At 39.9% G+C, this 18,141-nt stretch overlaps 1 protein-coding gene across 3 annotated transcripts in view; it reads left to right on the top strand.

The window, feature by feature from the left end:
- Positions 1-18,141, top strand: part of ARFGEF1 (ADP ribosylation factor guanine nucleotide exchange factor 1) — a 179,699-nt gene that overhangs the window by 119,787 nt on the left and 41,771 nt on the right. For all 3 annotated transcript variants that reach the window (XM_030553237.1, XM_030553238.1, XM_030553239.1), the window contains 4 exons: positions 2,058-2,209; positions 8,967-9,095; positions 14,293-14,451; positions 16,265-16,415. In XM_030553237.1, coding sequence (XP_030409097.1) covers positions 2,058-2,209; positions 8,967-9,095; positions 14,293-14,451; positions 16,265-16,415 — 591 coding nt within the window. The remainder of the gene's footprint in view (positions 1-2,057; positions 2,210-8,966; positions 9,096-14,292; positions 14,452-16,264; positions 16,416-18,141) is intronic.

Below are 18,141 nucleotides of genomic sequence, written 5' to 3'. Positions count from 1 at the left end.
TTTCATAATGTGGTCTCCTGGTTTAAGAATGTGGTGTACTAAACTAACAGCGTCTTGTTTAATGTCACTGTGAATAGTTATTGGTTTAAGACCAGTAGTAATCTCAGTGCCATACTATACACGAGTACCTACCCTGAAAAACATACATATTAAGAGAAACACACAGGAAAGGATACACTAGGAAATCTGAAATGGGATTAAATTTGCTTTCTCTCTCTCTCTTCCCCCCCCCTCTTCTTTTCTATCTTATAAAAAGTGAACCTATGATGATTAATTTTACAGGTCTTTACATGTAGTACTAAATGATTCTTTCTGTGAACTTAATATTTAAGAACTCTGGCTCCCAAAATTCCTGCCCTCTTTAAATTTAATCTTATTCTCACTTTCTTACTCTTTGCCCATCCATCAGTTCCTTTCTTTTTGTCGAGACAACGTGGGTGAGGTAATATCTTTTATTGGCCCAATTTCTGTTGGTTAGAGAGAAAAGCTTTAGAGCTACACAGAGCTCTTGTTCCGGTCATCTTCTTTTTGGTTTCAGTTATGTCATCTTCTGCAGTAATTGAGTGACTATTTATTACCATATGTCTGTCCCTTTTAATTTTGAAAGTCAGTTATGCCCCCTTGAAGTCTTATGCATTAATTAAACTGGGTTTATTCTGACTTTATCTTGCCTCAGAATTGATATTGTTTAGTACAGGTGTCATCTTTGTTGCTCTACACAGCACTTCCTTGGCAGCATAATTTTTGCTGTTGTACAGTGATGAATACTGTGTACGGTATTCCACAGGAGACCTTTATAGTAAAGTAACCATGTCACTTTTTGTTTTGTATCCTGTCCATCACCTATAGCAATATCTTTTTTTAATGCAATAATAGGGGGAGGGATAGCTCAGTGGTTTGAGCATTAGCCTGCTAAACCCAGGGTTGTGAGTTCAATCCTTGCGGGGGCAATTTGGGGATTTAGTTAGGGATTGGTCCTGCTTTGAGCAGGGGGTTGGACTAGAAGACCTTCTGAGGTCCCTTCCAACCCTGATATTCTATGATTTTCCCAACAATAACACCTCAAAATCTTGTTTTCATTATGGCTTATAATTGCTCGTTTAGCACACGTTCCCTAGATTGGTTCCTTCCTTAAATAGTTTTAAAAAACATTTAACTGTTTGTCTTCTGGACCATCATTTTAATGGTCCAAATGTTCTTGAATCTGATGGTTCCTCATTGTGTGCACTCGGTTTTCATATTTTCTGCAAATGTGAAGATCCTGTTGTTTATAAAGCTACCCAATTTTTTTCTGTATATATAGTTAATGAATGATTCTAAAACTAGCCCCCAAGAACACTCTACTCATAACTCCTTTCCAACGTCACAAGTCTCCATCTGTAGCTACCTCTTTTTTTTCCTGCTCTTTAGCTTGTTTCTGTCTAGCAGTTTATTTTTCCTTTTTATAAAGCCATTAAACTCTGATGAATTAAATGTTCCCTGAAAATTTAAGTGTTTGTTTCTTCTGATTGTACTCTCTCTCTGGGTTGTCCCTCACTATGAGATAGAGGCTTCAATACCAGCATGAAAAGGTCTTAAGGCATTTTGCCACATACATTTGAGAAAGAGATAAATATTTATCTTTCCACACTTAATCCTTCCTTGCTGTTATGATAGTTCGATATAAAATTTGTCCACTTTGTGAAATTAATCCAGCCCATGTACCTTGCTTAGTATTTCTTCTTAAAATAGTTTGCTTCAGTTCAGTCATAAGCTTTCTTTGATTTAGTATATAGATTATTTCTGTATAGACTAAAATTAAGGTAAACTGTCATTTAAAAAAACAAACATTTCACTACTCACATACTTTTGTTATTAGTGCATTGATGTAATTTGATTTTTATACTACTGTATAAACAAACAAGATAAATTTGCATTAACTTTTAGATGTCATTAGTTTCTAAATATATCAGAATACAACATTTAAATGATTAATGTAACAAAATTACTATTTTACTTACTTTCTGTGAGAAAGCCTTGACTAAAACACAAATGTAAAAGGAAAAATGTGTTTATAGATGTTGCTAGTGAAAAGCAGAGACGTCTTCTGTATAACTTGGAAATGGAACAGATGGCTAAAACAGCAAAAGCCCTCATGGAAGCAGTGAGCCATGTTCAGGCACCTTTTACTAGTGCAACCCATTTGGAGCATGTGAGACCAATGTTCAAGGTGAGATTCTCATGTTCTGTGTTGAAATTCTACATAGGTATATAATGTTAACTTGGAACACTGAGATTGCAAGGCATTGTTTGAAATACTACGGGATTCCATATTATTTCACTGGTAATGTTCGGTCTTTCAAAACTTCCAGAAGAGTAATCTAAATCTTATTGGACTTTGTTTCATGTTGTAAAAGAATTAATCAGAATTGTTTAAAAAAAAATCGCATTACTTAATCTATTCTGGAAGTGTAGAACTGTTTAAATAACTTGAAGGGGTGCTACCTGCATGAGTTTATAACCGTATCCTGGGCTAAACACCACAGTTTTAGAAATAGAGCCCAGGTTGATATTACTAAACCAATAAGAAGCACCATTTAGTTGTTTTACTGAAAGATGTTGTGCCTGTCAACGTCATGCTGCTTAGGAATGATAAGTCTTCATTTGCATAAGTAACTTTTTAATATATATTTTAAAAGCTTCCTACCTGTCCTCTCCCTTTCTCCTGCTTTCTCTCTGTTCCCCCTCCTTTTCCATTCTTGCGTGTTCTGTTATATTAATTTTGATGGAATTAATTGGCCCCGAGAGTCACAGGATATGTCTGCACTACCTGCTGGATCGGCAGGTAGTGATCAATCTATTGGGGATTGATGTATCGCGTCTCATCTAGACGTGATACATTGATCCCCGAACGCGCTTCCCGTTGATTCCGGAACTCCACCAGGGCGAGAGGCGGAAGCGGAGTCGATGGGGGAGTAGCTGCTGTCAATCCTGTGCCGCTCGTACATGAAGTAAGTCAGTCAAAGTCGATCTAAGATGCGTCGACTTCAGCTACGCTATTCTCATAGCTGAAGTTGCGTATCTTAGATTGATTCCCCTCCCCCCCCCAATGTAGACCAGGCCAAAGATATTAACATGACTCTATCACTGTACAACAATGATTTTAAACAAGGTTCAGGGTTCTGAATACAGAGCCTTCGGTCTACTTAGTACCATGGTGCTCACCATTAAAAATCTTTTCAACCTTTTCGTAAAGATACAAAAACTAAAGGAAAGGCAGTTAGAGGATTAGAAATGTAAAGTATTAAATACAGCTTTTTTTTTTAACAGTGTCCCTTGTCTCTTTTCCCTTTAGTTGGATAAAGGTTTTAGGAGGGGAGGAAAACACAACCCTGTTTGATAGTCTCTGAGATGGTTTTAAATATGGTGGTAATTGTCCTTTCAGGGAAAAAGGGAAGAAGTTAGTTGAGAGGAGCCAGAGCTCTTGTTGCTGCTCTTAAAATTTGATTCTGTTTCCTAGAAGACAAATCAAGACACAGACACAACTAGGGAGAGGAAAGAACAGCAAAGATAGAAAATGCAGTTTCTGTCTTTGATGCTATTTTTTTTTCAGCCTTGTTGCTAGAAAAACACAGACATGGTACACAGTCTTAGTAGCCACTCTGAGAGCTGGCAAACTTATACTAGCATTGCGCTGTGTAGGGCATTGTTTTTAGCTGCCTTTTTGGTCTTACTGGAGTATTGCAAAATATACAGTCATGGCTGGCTAAGTCAGACACAGAAGGCAAAAGGAGAGGTGTAGGAAAGAGAAGGAAAAGGATACATGATGGGGGGGAAGAGGTGACAGCAAGGAACCAAAATCTCACATGCCAGGTCGTGTTCGGGATTTAGCCAAAGCCAGTGGAGGTGACAGTGTCGACTGGTCCTTGGCCTGATTTAGTCAGAACGTCTTTCGAGATCAGGACAACAAAAGCCCAGTTCTTACATTGAATCCTGTTGTCCCGGGAGACTCTTGGGATGGCAGCCATGACACTGAAGTATACTTTTTCCAATCCACCTGCTTCCCAGCCATCAAATTTCAGACAGCCTCTGCAGACAGTTTCCCCTTTAACATTTCTTTTCTTTTAAGGACCCCCAAAAGGGAGTGATGGGTGAAATAGTTCATCCTCTCATTATTTTGCCTACCAGTAAGGCCTAATTTCAAAGGAGGAACTGAAGCCCTTTATCTGCTACAGCTAAAGCTGAAGAAAAGGGGTGTATTTTTAAAGTAAGTGTTTTTTATTTTAAAAAGGAATTGCTCAAAAAGGTGGCGGGGAGACATCCTCAAACAAGGAACCAAAAAGGTAAAAAAGAAATTGAGGAGAAATGTGCAGGGTAAAGGATGAGGAATGAATGAGAAATTGTAAATATTTGTTGAGAGAAGGCAATAGCGTGAAGGGATTTGCATAGGAAGGAAATGACAAGGCAGTAGTCAGTAACTGTTACACAGCCCTGTTCTCTGGTTAAGAATTCCTCTTCATTCTGAGGGAGATTTAATTTGTTTTATGTCATGTGTTGGCCAAAGGAAGTTCATTCTAACAAAACAGGCTGTTGCTTTTAGTGGAATTGTGAATTTGTGGGCTCTTGGGTATAGTGAAAAGGTGTGCAATAACTTAAAATATTTTCTTACTTTTTAGTGTTTGCAATGGAAGGAGTAGGTTAGTGTTTGATACAGCTTTGCTAATGTGTGGTTCTGAATTGCTTGTCCTTACCTTGGTGTAGATCTAAGCAATCTTCTATTTGCCCCACTTAAAAACTGATTTTCAGATTAACAGCTCCCAGATTAAGAATATATATTCAAATGTGTCTCTGTCTATCATGGTAACACTGTCAAATGCAGAGCAGAGCACCAGATGTCTTTGATAATTGAGAAGAGTACTCCCTTAGAAGGTGGCTTAGTCCTGAACCAGCCTGGAGTGGGATTATCAATTCAAATTCCTGCTGAAGTAGGAAGTACTTAGAGTTAATACTATAGGTCTCATTACACCTGGAATAAATGCTAATTATTCAACCACTTCCACACTATTAGTAATAAAGTGCTTGCCCTGGATGCAACCGTATATACCCCTGTGCTCTTCACATCTGCCTGCACTTCAACAAACATAGTGTTGGAACAAGGAGAAAGGAAGAAAGAGTATGTGAAGTTACTCAGAGCAAGGAGGGGTTGTTTTCCTCATCCCTAAGCACTGGAACAACATCCAGAACAAGCTGTGTTGTCAGGGCTGCACTGTAGAATAGAAAGAGGAGAGAGCTGCAGCTCTTGTAGGGCTGTGAGGACAGGAAAGGTCCCAGACCAAAGGGGAGAGAGACAGAAAGGACAGAAAAATATGAACTCCATGAAGAGGAGACTTTGCAGAAGAACTGCACTGCAGGCCACGAGAGCTGCAGGGAAAAGGCCAAGCTCCTGTTGGAAGAGGAAGGAAGCCACAGGCACGGAGGGAGAAAAATAAGGTAGTTTAAGGGCACAGAAACAGCAGAAAAACAGGATGAAAACGAGCCTGCAAAGCCAACAAAAGACACAGTGGTGGTTTCGTTCCAGCCTTCAGCAAGCAGTTATCCACATCACTTCACCACCACACACAATCTGATGCTTTGATAGGGTGTGAAATTTATTATTGGTTTAGCTCAAAGAGTTGTTTTATTAAATTAAAACCTGAAACATCTGGGAACTGGCTACCTTTCTGTCGATTATGTGTTATTATTGAGTGGCGTGTTGAAGAGGTTTCTAGCTACTAAAGACAGGGCAGGGTGAGATATATTTGTGAGGAGGAAGTCCTCCTTCACTGCAATTCCTTCTGCACTTCAGCCTGAATGCTGCATGCATCCCAGACCCCCACTATCAGTTCCTGATCCCTCCACTGGGCCAGGTAACATCAGGAAGTCAAACTTGGGAAAGGAGAAAATGGTATGGAGCCAGCAGTCATGTGCAGGCCCAGCAGTGCTGTTACCTGAGTCAGGACAGAGACAGTGAGACTTCAGAATGGGTAGGGAGTTGCAAACTCTGGTTTCATCTACACTACACCCCATTGGTGGCGGTGTGTAATGTATGTTTAGCTGTGTGCTGGCATGAAAAGCTCACTACGTCCACATTGTTGTGTGTGGCTACAGGTGTCAGTGAAAGGCTCCAGAATCAGGGAGGCTGTGGAGAAAGGGCTCAGCAGCTCCTCACTGCTGGGACCTTTTGTTGTGGTGAGGAAGGGCTCCAGCAGTGGGGAACTGGCAGAGCCTTTCTCTCCTGCTAGACCGTTTCCCTGTAGTGGTGGAAGGGCTGTAGGAATGGGGAGCTTAGCAAGTAAAGGTGCTTTCACAGCTCTCCAGGAACAAAGGACAGTTAGTGTGATTAGGCAAATTCACTCAGATTTTAACACATCCAGAGTGGTACCATCATCTGAACAGGCCCGCATAAATTGGTTCAAATTGTATTCTTCAAAGGTAACCGATAAATACCCTGAGTTTAAACTGAATGAGGGCCTTTTTTTTTTTTTTTTTTTTTTTTGATCATACAAACAGACAGAACCTTCTGTCCAGGTTGTGGGGGAGCAATCCTTAAGGAAGGGTTGGAAAGACTGACACCTGGAAGACCTTAGAGTTGAGGTGACCTCTGATAAGCATTTCATGATGCATATAGGTTCCTTTGTTGTTTTTAATAGATTATCTCTGTAGTGCTTTCACCTTGCATATAAATAGACTTGCTTAGAAAGATCTGTGTGGTAGCTTATAACTGAGGGCAATGATACTGTTTATATCCTCTGAGGCAAAAGCAGAGCACAGACGCTGGTTTGTCTAGGGAGTCTGGCTTACTGGGAATAACATAGTGTAGGCAGGGAACAATGCAGCCTGAATAAATGCCTGGCAGGAGGGAGATGTGGGTCTCTACCCAAGAGTGGTGATGGCTGAGAAGCCAGGAGCCTTGAGTTGGTGCCCTTGCTGGACCACAGTGTAGGAATACAGGTGCAGTTGCCTTGAACTGTGACAGACATTATTTATGGGTGTGTGAGTTTCCTAAGTATTTTTAAAAAACGGAAATTGATCCATCTAAGTTAAGGAATGTGATGTCAGTCACATAGCATATGTAAAATAACAAACTTCCCATTTTTATAAAATTTTCTCTCTCTACTTTGCAGAGAAGAATATCTGCAAAACCCATCTCTTTTTAAAGGGAGAAAAACCCAAAGCTGTAATGTGAGCTTTCAGTGGATATCTCTTCCTCTTTGAGTTTCTAATTACACCTCTATCTCAATATAAGGCTGTCCTTAGGAGCCAAAAAATCTTACTGCATTATAGGTGAAACCGCGTTATATGGAACTTGATTTGATCCACCGGAGTGTGCACCTCTCTTCCTCCCCTACTCCCCCCCCCGGAGCACTGCTTTACCGCGTTATATCCTAATTTATGTTATATCGAGGTGGAGGTGTACTAGACTCAGTTCCAAGACATTCATCCTTTTATCATTCCCAGTCATTAACTAATTGTAAGAACCAATAATACAGCTTAATGTTTAGAGCCAGTGATTGGAATCATAATTATCATCTCAAAGTAGTGATTACAATGTAGTAAAGAATAAATATTTGCTCACTCCATCCTGGCTTTCCTCATATTTAGGTTCTGTAAACATTCTCAAATCTGTATGCATATCTTTTCCTGTTAATGAAGTAGTGAAATTTATAACCTAGTGATGTTGTATATCATGATAAAAATAAGTGCAGGTGAAATTCACCTTGTGTGCGACCACAAGGCCTGTGAACCACTGAAATCCTCAAAATAGGACTTGTGCTTCATAAGGGATGATTTTCATCCTAAATGAGCAAATGGTACATTTTGAAGAAATTCTAGAAATTTACCATAATGTGAATCTAACTGTATGTGTAACACACCATACAGCAAAATTGTAGTATGCAAACAATGTCCTATTAGAAACACTCTTAATGACTTATAGTACTGCTGTCCACATAAACATTAGGGAAAATCTCAGTGTGAAAAGAAAAGGAAAAAGACGTGCTAAAGTAATAGAAATCTAATCTCCTCTTCTATTCATTCAAAATTCAAACTGAAGTACTGAAAGTTATGTCACTGTAGGAATGTCAGAATCCCCTTCTCTGGAGAGGGGAAAAACTGTCTTTCCTTCTATCTCCACCCCTGGCACCTTGGTAGGGATGATTATTGTATAGTTAGGGTTTTTTCATCGTATGAAAAAGGCCAAATAGTAGTTAGCCATGCTGTTTAACTAATATAAAATCATTATAATAATATGCTATAGACAGCTGAGCGGAGCAGCCTATCTTACTTCCCTTAACAAATAAGGCATGCACTAGGATAAATATTTTCATTAACAGTTTTTCAAGAACTCTGCAGTTACATTTTTGTCAATCTGACTCTTTATATGGGAGTAATTCTCTGAAATTGTGTGTGTCAGGATGGCACCATTCAGCAAATTTGAATTGCACCTTTCACTGTGCAATTAAGTTTTGGGGCTATTGTCAGAACTTTATATGCAAATATATTTATTTGTATCTGATTATGCAAAGAATTATGTATGCATATGGAGAACTGTTATCTAGATAATATAAAAACAATATCCACTATATATAACTTACACACAGCTTTTCTCTTTTAGAACCCCTCGCACTGCCTAAGATAACAAACATATATAATTTAAAAAATGCTTTGGACAAGACTGCATTGTCACTAGAACCTATGTGTCTGTATTACACTTCAGTTGGTCCAAAATCATCCCCATGCCTTATAACTTCTTTTCCCTATTTCTGCTTCCCATTTCTTTTTAGTAGAAAGTCCACTCCGAAGTTATTGTGGATTAAGCATTTTGTTTTTTATTATTTTTCAGCGAGATACAGTGATGTTTATACTTCTTTTTCTGTTGGAATAAAGTTTTCTCTTATTGAGACTGAATATTAAAAATTAATGTAAGATGTGTGGTTTTATTGTTCCAGTTGGCATGGACACCATTCCTAGCTGCATTCAGTGTGGGTCTACAAGACTGTGATGATACAGAAGTTGCATCTCTTTGTTTGGAAGGCATACGATGTGCAATCAGGATTGCATGCATTTTCAGCATTCAGGTAATGTTAAATGTTAAGATTATATGAGAATATTTTGGCTTAGGTGCTGTTAATGGAATGGTAGTACATTCACTAAGTTCTTTACATCATTACCTGAAGATGTAAGTACTGCAATACCCAGTGACTTCTTTGTTCTGAAGTTATTACTGTACCTGGTTTTAACTGAGTGCATTGAGTTTATTTTAAATTCTAAGTTGCTTCAGATGTTGTTTGTAAAACTTTACGTTTCCATATATACAGGACTACGAAGAAGAGTTTTCAGATGAACAGACAAACTTTTTTTATTTTCATCTTAAATCTTGCCACAAAAGGTTCTGTTTCTTAACATGAATCTTTTTCAAATATATTGTGTAGTTGAAAATTTGTAGTTCACTGAACCTTGGTGGAAACATTATGCTCATCTTTAGAGAGAGACCAAAGCTATTCTGAGACTTCTGTAATTGGATATCATTTTAACTCTGTGGCACTGGGAATGTCTTTCCAGACATAATGCACTAATGCATCTCGCATAAAATGGGATGTCAAGAATTCCAGACACACTGGCTCTTGTGGATAATACTGATTAAACTTGGGAATCAGTTTCTTTTGATGGCTTTAAACTCTCAGCTGTTAAACATAATATTCTGCCAGTATAGGGAAATGGCCAATAAATGTACTGATCTTCCATAATCTGAGAATATATGTTGGTGATTGGGATGAAGGCTGAATTCTTTTATGTTTGACACCACAATTGTAAATGAGTCTACTGAAAATAGAAAATAAACTTTTAATTATTAAAAAAGTGATCCCTAAGCTAAACACATTTACACTATCACCTCCTGAAAATAGTAATCTCCCTCTTATAACTTTTTTGGCAGTTAATAATTGCCTTCTCATACTAGCAATAGGTGTGTAGGAGTCTCTCTCAGCAGAAGCCAATGTCTTCCACTTTCACAAGTATTATGGGCATCAGTGAATGAATCTGTCTTGCCATCAGAGAATAAAACACTGGGGCTTCAGTGTGATGTAACATATTTTCTTTTGAGCACGTGTACTGGCAACATGAAAGGCACACTGGTCAGCATAAATGTCTTTAAATTGTGAAAAGCAACTAATGGTCCATGAATAATTTACTGAAAGCGGCATGTCAGAATTTTCAATATAGACTAAGAACAGCTCCTTGGAATCGGCCTCTGTCAAAACATAGGGATTTATCTCATTCAGTTTGTAGGTTGCTCCTTGTCATTCAGGGCTTTCTGCTTATTTTTCTTGATGATTAATCCTCAATCTCAAAGGAAAATGTATTGTTTATTGGTTCTTTTCCCTCTTAAGTGAGGACCATGATATTACCTTCAGGTTCTGGAGAGTTCTGTATCTTGGTTGCCATTAAAATAATTATGGCTTGCCAACAATTACCACTCAGTGATCTCTAAGATACTGTGCTTATTTCTCTTGTTTAGATTAGGAAGTTCCTATTGTGCAAGATTCTGATAAGTATTGCCCATTTTGGACACAAGACTATTTGGGGATTGAGGAATGGTTGGTAAATTTCCCTTATAAAGAATGTTTGAGAAGTATGTTGTCTGTTCCATGCTAAATTTTTCTCCCACCTTCCTACTGGTGTTCTCATGTTGTGTGTCAGTCTTGTTGAAGAATTATAGATGGGTTGTTACCCAAGACCACTTTCTAAGAACAATCAGTATTTTATGCGTCATGATAAAATCATAACATTGATAGCTGGAAGGGTCTCTCTGATTTTATGGATTTTTCCTGCACAGCACAGCACAGCACAGTTCTGTGAGCCATGCATCCTCACCTCTGAGCACAATAAAATCTCATTTTTAAAATCTGTTTTTCATTATTATAGTTTTAAAGTGAATCTGATGCTGTAACACAAGTCTGTCTTGGGGCTTTCACTCCATATCTTATACCAGATCATAGAATCATAGAAGATCAGGGTTGGAAGAGAATTCAGGAGGTCATCTAGTCCAACCCCCTTCTCAAAGCAGGACCAATCCCCAACTAAATCATCCCAGCCAAGGCTTTGTCAAGCAAGGCCTTAAAAAACCATCTCCCTAGCTAACCCATTCCAGTGCTTCATGACCCTCCTAGTGAAATAGTTTTTCCTAATATCCAACCTAGACCTCCCCCACTGCAACTTGAGACCATTGCTTCTTGCTCTGTCATCTGCCACCACTGAGTAGCAGCCTAGCTCCCTCCTCTTTGGAACCTCACTTCAGGTAGTTGAAGGCTGCTATCAAATCCCCCCTCACTCTTCTTTTCTGCAGACTAAAAAGCCCAGTTCCCTCAGCCTCTCCTCATAAGTCATGTGCCCCTGCCCCTTAATCACTTTCGTTGCCCTCTGCTGGACTCTCTCCAATTTGTCCATATCCTTTCTGAAGTGGTAGGCTGAAAACTGGACACAGGATGCGGCCTCACTAGTGCCACATAAAGGGGAATAATTACTTCCCTCGATTTGCTGGCAGTGCTCCTACTAATACAGCCCAATATGCTGTTAGCTTTCTTGGCAACAAGGGCACTCTGTTGACTCTCATCCACTGTAATCACCAGGTCTTCTGCAGAATGGCCGCTTAGCCAGTCGATCCTCAGCCTGTAGCAGTGCATGGGATTCTTCCCTCCTAAGTGCAGGACTCTGCACTTGTCCTTGTTGAACCTTTTCAGATTTCTTTTAGCCCAATCCTCCAATTTGTCAAAGTCACGCTGTACCCTATCCCTACCCCCCAGCGTATCTACCTCTCCCCACAGCTTAATGTCATCTGGGAGCATGCTGAGGGTGCAATCCATCCCATCATACAGATCATTAATGAAGATGTTGAACAAAACTGGCCCCAGGACCAACCCCTGGGGCACTCCACTTGATACCGGCTGCCAACTAGATATCGAGCCACTGATCACTACCCATTGAGCCCAACGATCTAATCAGCTTTCTTTTCACCTTATAGTCCATTCGTCCAGTCCATAGTTCTTTAACTTGCTGGCAAGAATACTGTGGGAGACCGTCTCAAAAGCTTTGCTAAAGTCAAGGTATATCACATCCACCTCTTTCTCTGTATCCACAGAGCCAGTTATTTCAACCCTGCTCCATGATTTTTCCAGAATGGGGTCCTCAAGGGCTGTGCTTAATTTGCATATTTCAGCTCACCTATCCTTTTTAGTTGATGGGTGGGCTCATTTGTTGTTTTTCTCCCCTTCTGTAGTAGTGGTGGTTAGTAAGAAAAAGGCATCACTCTTTCTTTCTCATTTCATGAGGGAAAATAGAACATCTGCCATGAGAAGAGAGTGCCTTAAATTTCTCTGTTACTGCTTTTCTCTTCATGGGAGATTTGACTCTGAGTCTTTTTGTTCAGCAGTCCCTCTTCATCTGATGGTATCATGGGAGAGTGTTCCTCTGATTGAACTGTGTTCACTCTGCCTAAGTCCAGAGTAAAGTAGAATGCCAGTCAGTATTGAATATGGCCCATTGAATTATGTAATCCCACAGGTTTATCGAACATTTAGCTATACAAGATTCTGATGCTGCTGCCAGTATTTTCTACGTGAAATAAATTAGCAGTAAATTCTTGGACTTCATATACACTGGAATTTTTATAAACCTTGCAGCCCACACAGAATTTCTGTTTGCTACCAATTGGCCATTGCTGACTTCTTATCTGAGGATTTTCACAAATACAGAAAAGATACTAGATTGTACCCAACAAAATGGATATCTGTTCTGCTTGTAGCACATTTTATTCCAGCTCTTTTGCTCTTTAACTTTTATCTAAAAACCTGCCTTATAAATTCCCAAACAGCTCGCTGCATTTTGTAATTAATATCTATTTTGTGACTTTGCAGGAGTGGAATTCTGCAGGCTAGGTCCATGTTTTATAAAAAAGATAAAGGGAAAAAATATGTCCTCCGGTATTATCCAAATCAGATTTATAAGAAACCCTCTTTCCAGGAGCTGTAACCACAAATACTCATTGTGAGATCAATTCTAATCTCCTCATAGTTACTTCCTGCAATAGGTTCATATGAGAAATAGAGTTGTAATGAGCTTCCTTTTCCAAAGAATGTATTTTCTGGCCTTTGGCCTCTACATGAGTAAGTCATCCACACACATCAGTTATACACATGTAGAAACCCCTTCTCTTGTTCTTTGTAGCTCTACTCTGTTCACATGGAAGGTAGGTCAGTCACTCACCTATCCAGAAAGGGTTGCTCCTACATTCAGATGTTCTAGAGCTCAGGAATTGGGTTATAACAAGTTCATTTTATAGTAGTTCTTTTTCTGAACACACAAATGCATAATGTAGGTCTCTGCCTTCAATTAATAAATATCTCTTGGATCCTCTCTCCGAGGACTTATTCTGGTGAAAGTCTGTCAGCAGATCATGGCAAGGCAGCGCTTGGGCATGGGCAATAGTATCTCTCAACTGGGGAGAGGCTGCTGGGGAGTCATATATCTTTTTTTTCCCTTACAGTTTTTTACAGTGAGTGCATCTCATCTGGTGGGATGTCTTGAATATTTGTTTATCTTAACTTGAAATACAAAATGTAGCATCTTGTTTCAGAAGAAATTACTAAAAATGACATGCTTTAGACTGCTACATGTGACACCTTACCTTCCCAGGTTTACAGTTTTACAAGGAGAGCCTTATCCTATAGCTCATTAGAGAAAGAGAGAGGGATGCTTTAAGTTAATATAATGCTTTGAAATTCAGCTATATGAAACCTACCTTATTTTTTTCAGTAACATATAGGTTCTCATTGAAAACTCCCCTGTTTTTAAGTTTCAGTAAGCAAAGAGATTTTGCAGATGAGTTTAGCAACAATCAGTATTAAATTTCATGACTGTAATGGCTCCCTACTTTTCAGTGTAGTTGCCATTGAGGTCTTGCAACCAGCTATTTGAGGTTGAAATCTATGTCAATGTAGGGTAAGCTAGGGATATGGGCCTTATAAACCAAACAGCTCAGATTACTGCATAGATGGGTGGTGCATACAATTATTCAAAGAGTGGGCATACAGAACTAACATCTGATGCTATATTCCTAATACACTTTTCATGTGTGCATGGGATTATTATAAGAGATAACGATTTCAAAATAAAAATTGTCTGATTGCCTCCATAATACATAAAGGAACCAAAAGATATTTAGACATTGACAAGTTAAGTAAACTAACAGAAACAACTCATTTTTGTTTCCCTCTGTAGCTTGAAAGAGATGCTTATGTCCAAGCGCTAGCAAGATTTACCTTGCTTACAGTGAGTTCTGGTATAACTGAAATGAAACAGAAGAATATTGACACAATAAAAACACTCATCACAGTGGCTCATACAGATGGAAACTATTTAGGAAATTCTTGGCATGAGGTACAAGAGTAGTTCATTCTTAACTATAAGAAAGTATGTACATGAAAATACATTGATTTTGTATACAGTGTTACTCCTGGGGGAATTTTGTGCCACTGCACACATGCAGAATTCATGTCCTCCACAGATTTCTTTGCTTCCCTGCAGAAAAATGACTTTCTGATGGGGATTCAAAGGGAGCTGCAAGAGCAGCCACATGCCCCTTCCCAGCAGCGCAGGTGCATTGTTTAGGTCGCCTGTAGCAGCCAGTGAAGAGGTAAATTTCTGCGGGGGGCAGGGGTGTGTGATCCAGGCCTCCTCCCCCCCATCTGCTCAACCTCCATGCATCTATACATCTATACCCAGAACCCTCACCAAGCCTCACTCCCTTGCACCTGAACCTCCACTGTGCCAATCCTCATCTGCAATCCCCTGCACCCGGAGATGCATGCATGCACATCAAGTCCCACCTCCCTGCACCCAGCAGCTGGTAGTCTGGCTGGGCTGGGGGTGGGAGAGGAGCATACTTCCCCTGCACGGAATGGTGAAGACTAGGTCAGACCCACCCCCAGAAATCTCCCTTGGCTCTGCACCCTGCCCCATCACTCCTTAGCCGCAGTGGAAAGCTGCTCCCTTGTCCACCCAACCTCCATGCATCTGGATGCTCCCTCACCCAGACACAACTCCGTTGAGTCTTCCCTCTCCCCTGGCCCCAGAATCCTGGTTGAGCCGTACACGTCTGCGTCTGGACCCCCATCCTTGCACCGAGACCACACCCCGCTGATCCCCCCACACACACACACCTGGATCCCCTCTGCTTCCAGACCACCCCCTGCATCCGAACCCCCATTCTTGGACCCAGCCCCACCCCCTGCTGAGCTAACCACACTGGATCCTCCCTCCCAATGAGCCTCAACCCCTATCCATGGGGATCATTCCTAGAAGCCCCCCTCACCTGGAGCCCCACCCCACAAAGCCCCACTCCATCAGCACCCGGACCCCCTCCTGAGCCCCCAACACCCTGAACCCCCTGCCAAACCCCATGCCCCAATACTCAGACCCCCCAGCTGAGCCCCAGCCACCTTCACTCTGACCCCATCCATACAGTCCCTTTGCCCCTGCAACCAGAACTCCCCCCTCCCCTCACTCCTCTCCACCAACAAGCCCGTGTATATCCAGATTCTCCCCCAGACCCACCTGCACCCAGACTGTCCCACAAAGAACGCTCTCACCCCACATCTGGATCCCCCCACACTAAGCTCCTCCACACTTGCATCCTGCTGGGCTGAGCCTGCCGGCCCACACCTGCTATGCCAGGGCCCCAGGCTGTTTCTGGGGAAGGTCAAGCCCTTGTGCTGTGTCAGGGTTGGGTGCAGTATCGCTGCCAAGTCCATGTCCTGGCACACAATTCCCTCAGGAGTACAGTGGGTTTTGAATATGTATGTGCTATGTATGTATGTATGTATGTATATAGAGTGGGTGTTTATATGTACACATTCATTTTATGTTTATAATTTTATTTTGTATCTTCACAGACTTGCATATTTTGGACCCAGTTCTACAGCCCTTACATGAGTAAAGTTGCAGGATTGGGTTCATAAAGTGAAGTGATAGTAACTGTATTTTTAAAAGATTACTGTTAGTTTTTGCCATATTCTGTATACACATATAGTCTGGGTGTGTAGTATGTATGTATATGTGTAAATGAGAATTTTATTTTTTAAAACCCTGAAATCTGCCCGTTCATAATGAATTTTATAAAAGTGAATGAGGATATTAAATATTTTAAAAATCCACTTCTTGCTGTTAAATAGTTTGTTTTGTGTTAATTTAGATTCTGAAATGTATTAGTCAACTTGAGCTGGCACAATTAATAGGAACTGGAGTAAAACCACGTTACATCTCTGGGACGGTGAGAGGCAGGGAAGGTTCTTTTACTGGAACGAAGGATCAGGCACCTGATGAATTTGTGGGCCTGGGGTTAGGTGAGTAATATGAATGCTCTAAGTAGTTTAGTTATCCAGCTTCGTATAGACATATAATATTTGAATAAATTTGGTTCTCAGCTCGCGGTTGCCAGAGATATTTTATTGAAGTGAGGCATAATTATGGAAAAAAGTCATTTTAATCCTTATTTATTAAAAACATTTCTTCTGTTGCTAATACAAATGCAGGACTGTGACTGAGATATTTACTCTCAAATTAAATATGTTTAAGAATACTTTATCTATTTATTGTCACTTTGTGGGGGATACAGGGTGAGGAATGGCATAAAATGGCTTCATTGCAATATTTATTAATATTATAGTACTTTCTTAGAGGAAATTAAAATGTAGCTGATCACAAAAGTACTTCATACTAAAGGTATTGTGTTGCTAGATTGAGCAATATTGCTAATTCGCTGTACCAGATATATGTCTGTTTTGCCAAACTTGCATACAAATAAAATTGGGATGTAGATTTATGAATGTGGATTGATTGGTACACCCTGTGGACTTTTTTGTGAGAAATATGCAGGGTGGATTGGTTTAAACTACAGTGATTTAAATGATTAGTTTAAAACTTGATTTAAATTATTTATCTTAATCTGTTACCTACTTATGTGGCTACTTTTTTATAGAAAAAGTTTTGAGAGCCAAACTTCATTCCATCAGTAAGATTCTTTATTTTTACATTATGATAAAAAGTGGATGTTATATTTCTTATTAATTAGACAGAAACTTGTAATTTTTTAAAAGATGTGCCATCTTCAGTGTTAGATAAAAAAAAGCCATTAAAACCAACATGTTGGAACATTTTTATGTAATTGAAAATAAAACTTTCTTGAATTCACACCCATTCCATAACACCAAAATAAATAAATAAAGCCAAACAAATGTACAAAAAAATCTAAATTAAAATTAAGGTTGCAGTTCAAGAAATCTGTTTGAGAATGGGGAGTAATGCAACAGTAAATCCATGGAAAAACATGAAGGTTGTAGATACAATTCAAGCACTTACTACAATGCCCAGTTTTCTTTCTCACGTACCCAGGCAGACCATTAAACAGAAACATTTGATTTTTCTAAATTTGATTTTAGTATGATGCCAGACTCCCTCTTGCTTCATGAGAACAGCTTTCCACGCTGGTGAAAGCTTGAGTCTTGGCTAAAGATTTCTCTGTCATGCAACACGTTTCCTGGAGCAGTTATGATTCTGTTACTAGCTGCCTGGTATTGCTCCGCAGCCAGGGGTCTGAGGGCTGTCGTCCCAGTCTATTCCATAGCCCAATATCAGCCCTGACTCCTCAGCCAATCCTTTTCCCTGGCTCCCTTTTATGACCTGCCTCCATCCACTCTCCCTACACTGCTACAGATTTTGCTATTGTTGAGGCACACAGTATTCTAGTCCCTGTAAAAGAGAGTTTACAGCTTCACTGCCCAGGATAGTTCTCTCTTGAAGCATGCAAGTCCAAATCAATTTACCTTTATTTTGGTTTTATTCTCTTAGGCTGCAAACTTGCATTTTAATTTGGTTCCCACAGTCACTCAAGGTCCCTTCTGACATTACTGCTTTCCAGCAGTATTCTTCCTGTTAAATATCCTAGTATGTATGCACATCTATACAGGCATAGTTTTTTTCAAGGAAAAATACTCATGTCTAAGGCTACAATTTAATCACGGGTATTTTTAGTAAAAGTCATGGATAGGTCATGGGCAAGAAACAAAAACT

This window comes from Gopherus evgoodei, chromosome 2, assembly GCF_007399415.2.
Source record: "Gopherus evgoodei ecotype Sinaloan lineage chromosome 2, rGopEvg1_v1.p, whole genome shotgun sequence".
Classification (NCBI taxonomy): Eukaryota; Metazoa; Chordata; order Testudines; family Testudinidae; genus Gopherus; species Gopherus evgoodei.
The sequence above is the reverse complement of the archived record's forward strand: the minus strand, read 5'-3'. Positions and strand labels throughout refer to the sequence as shown.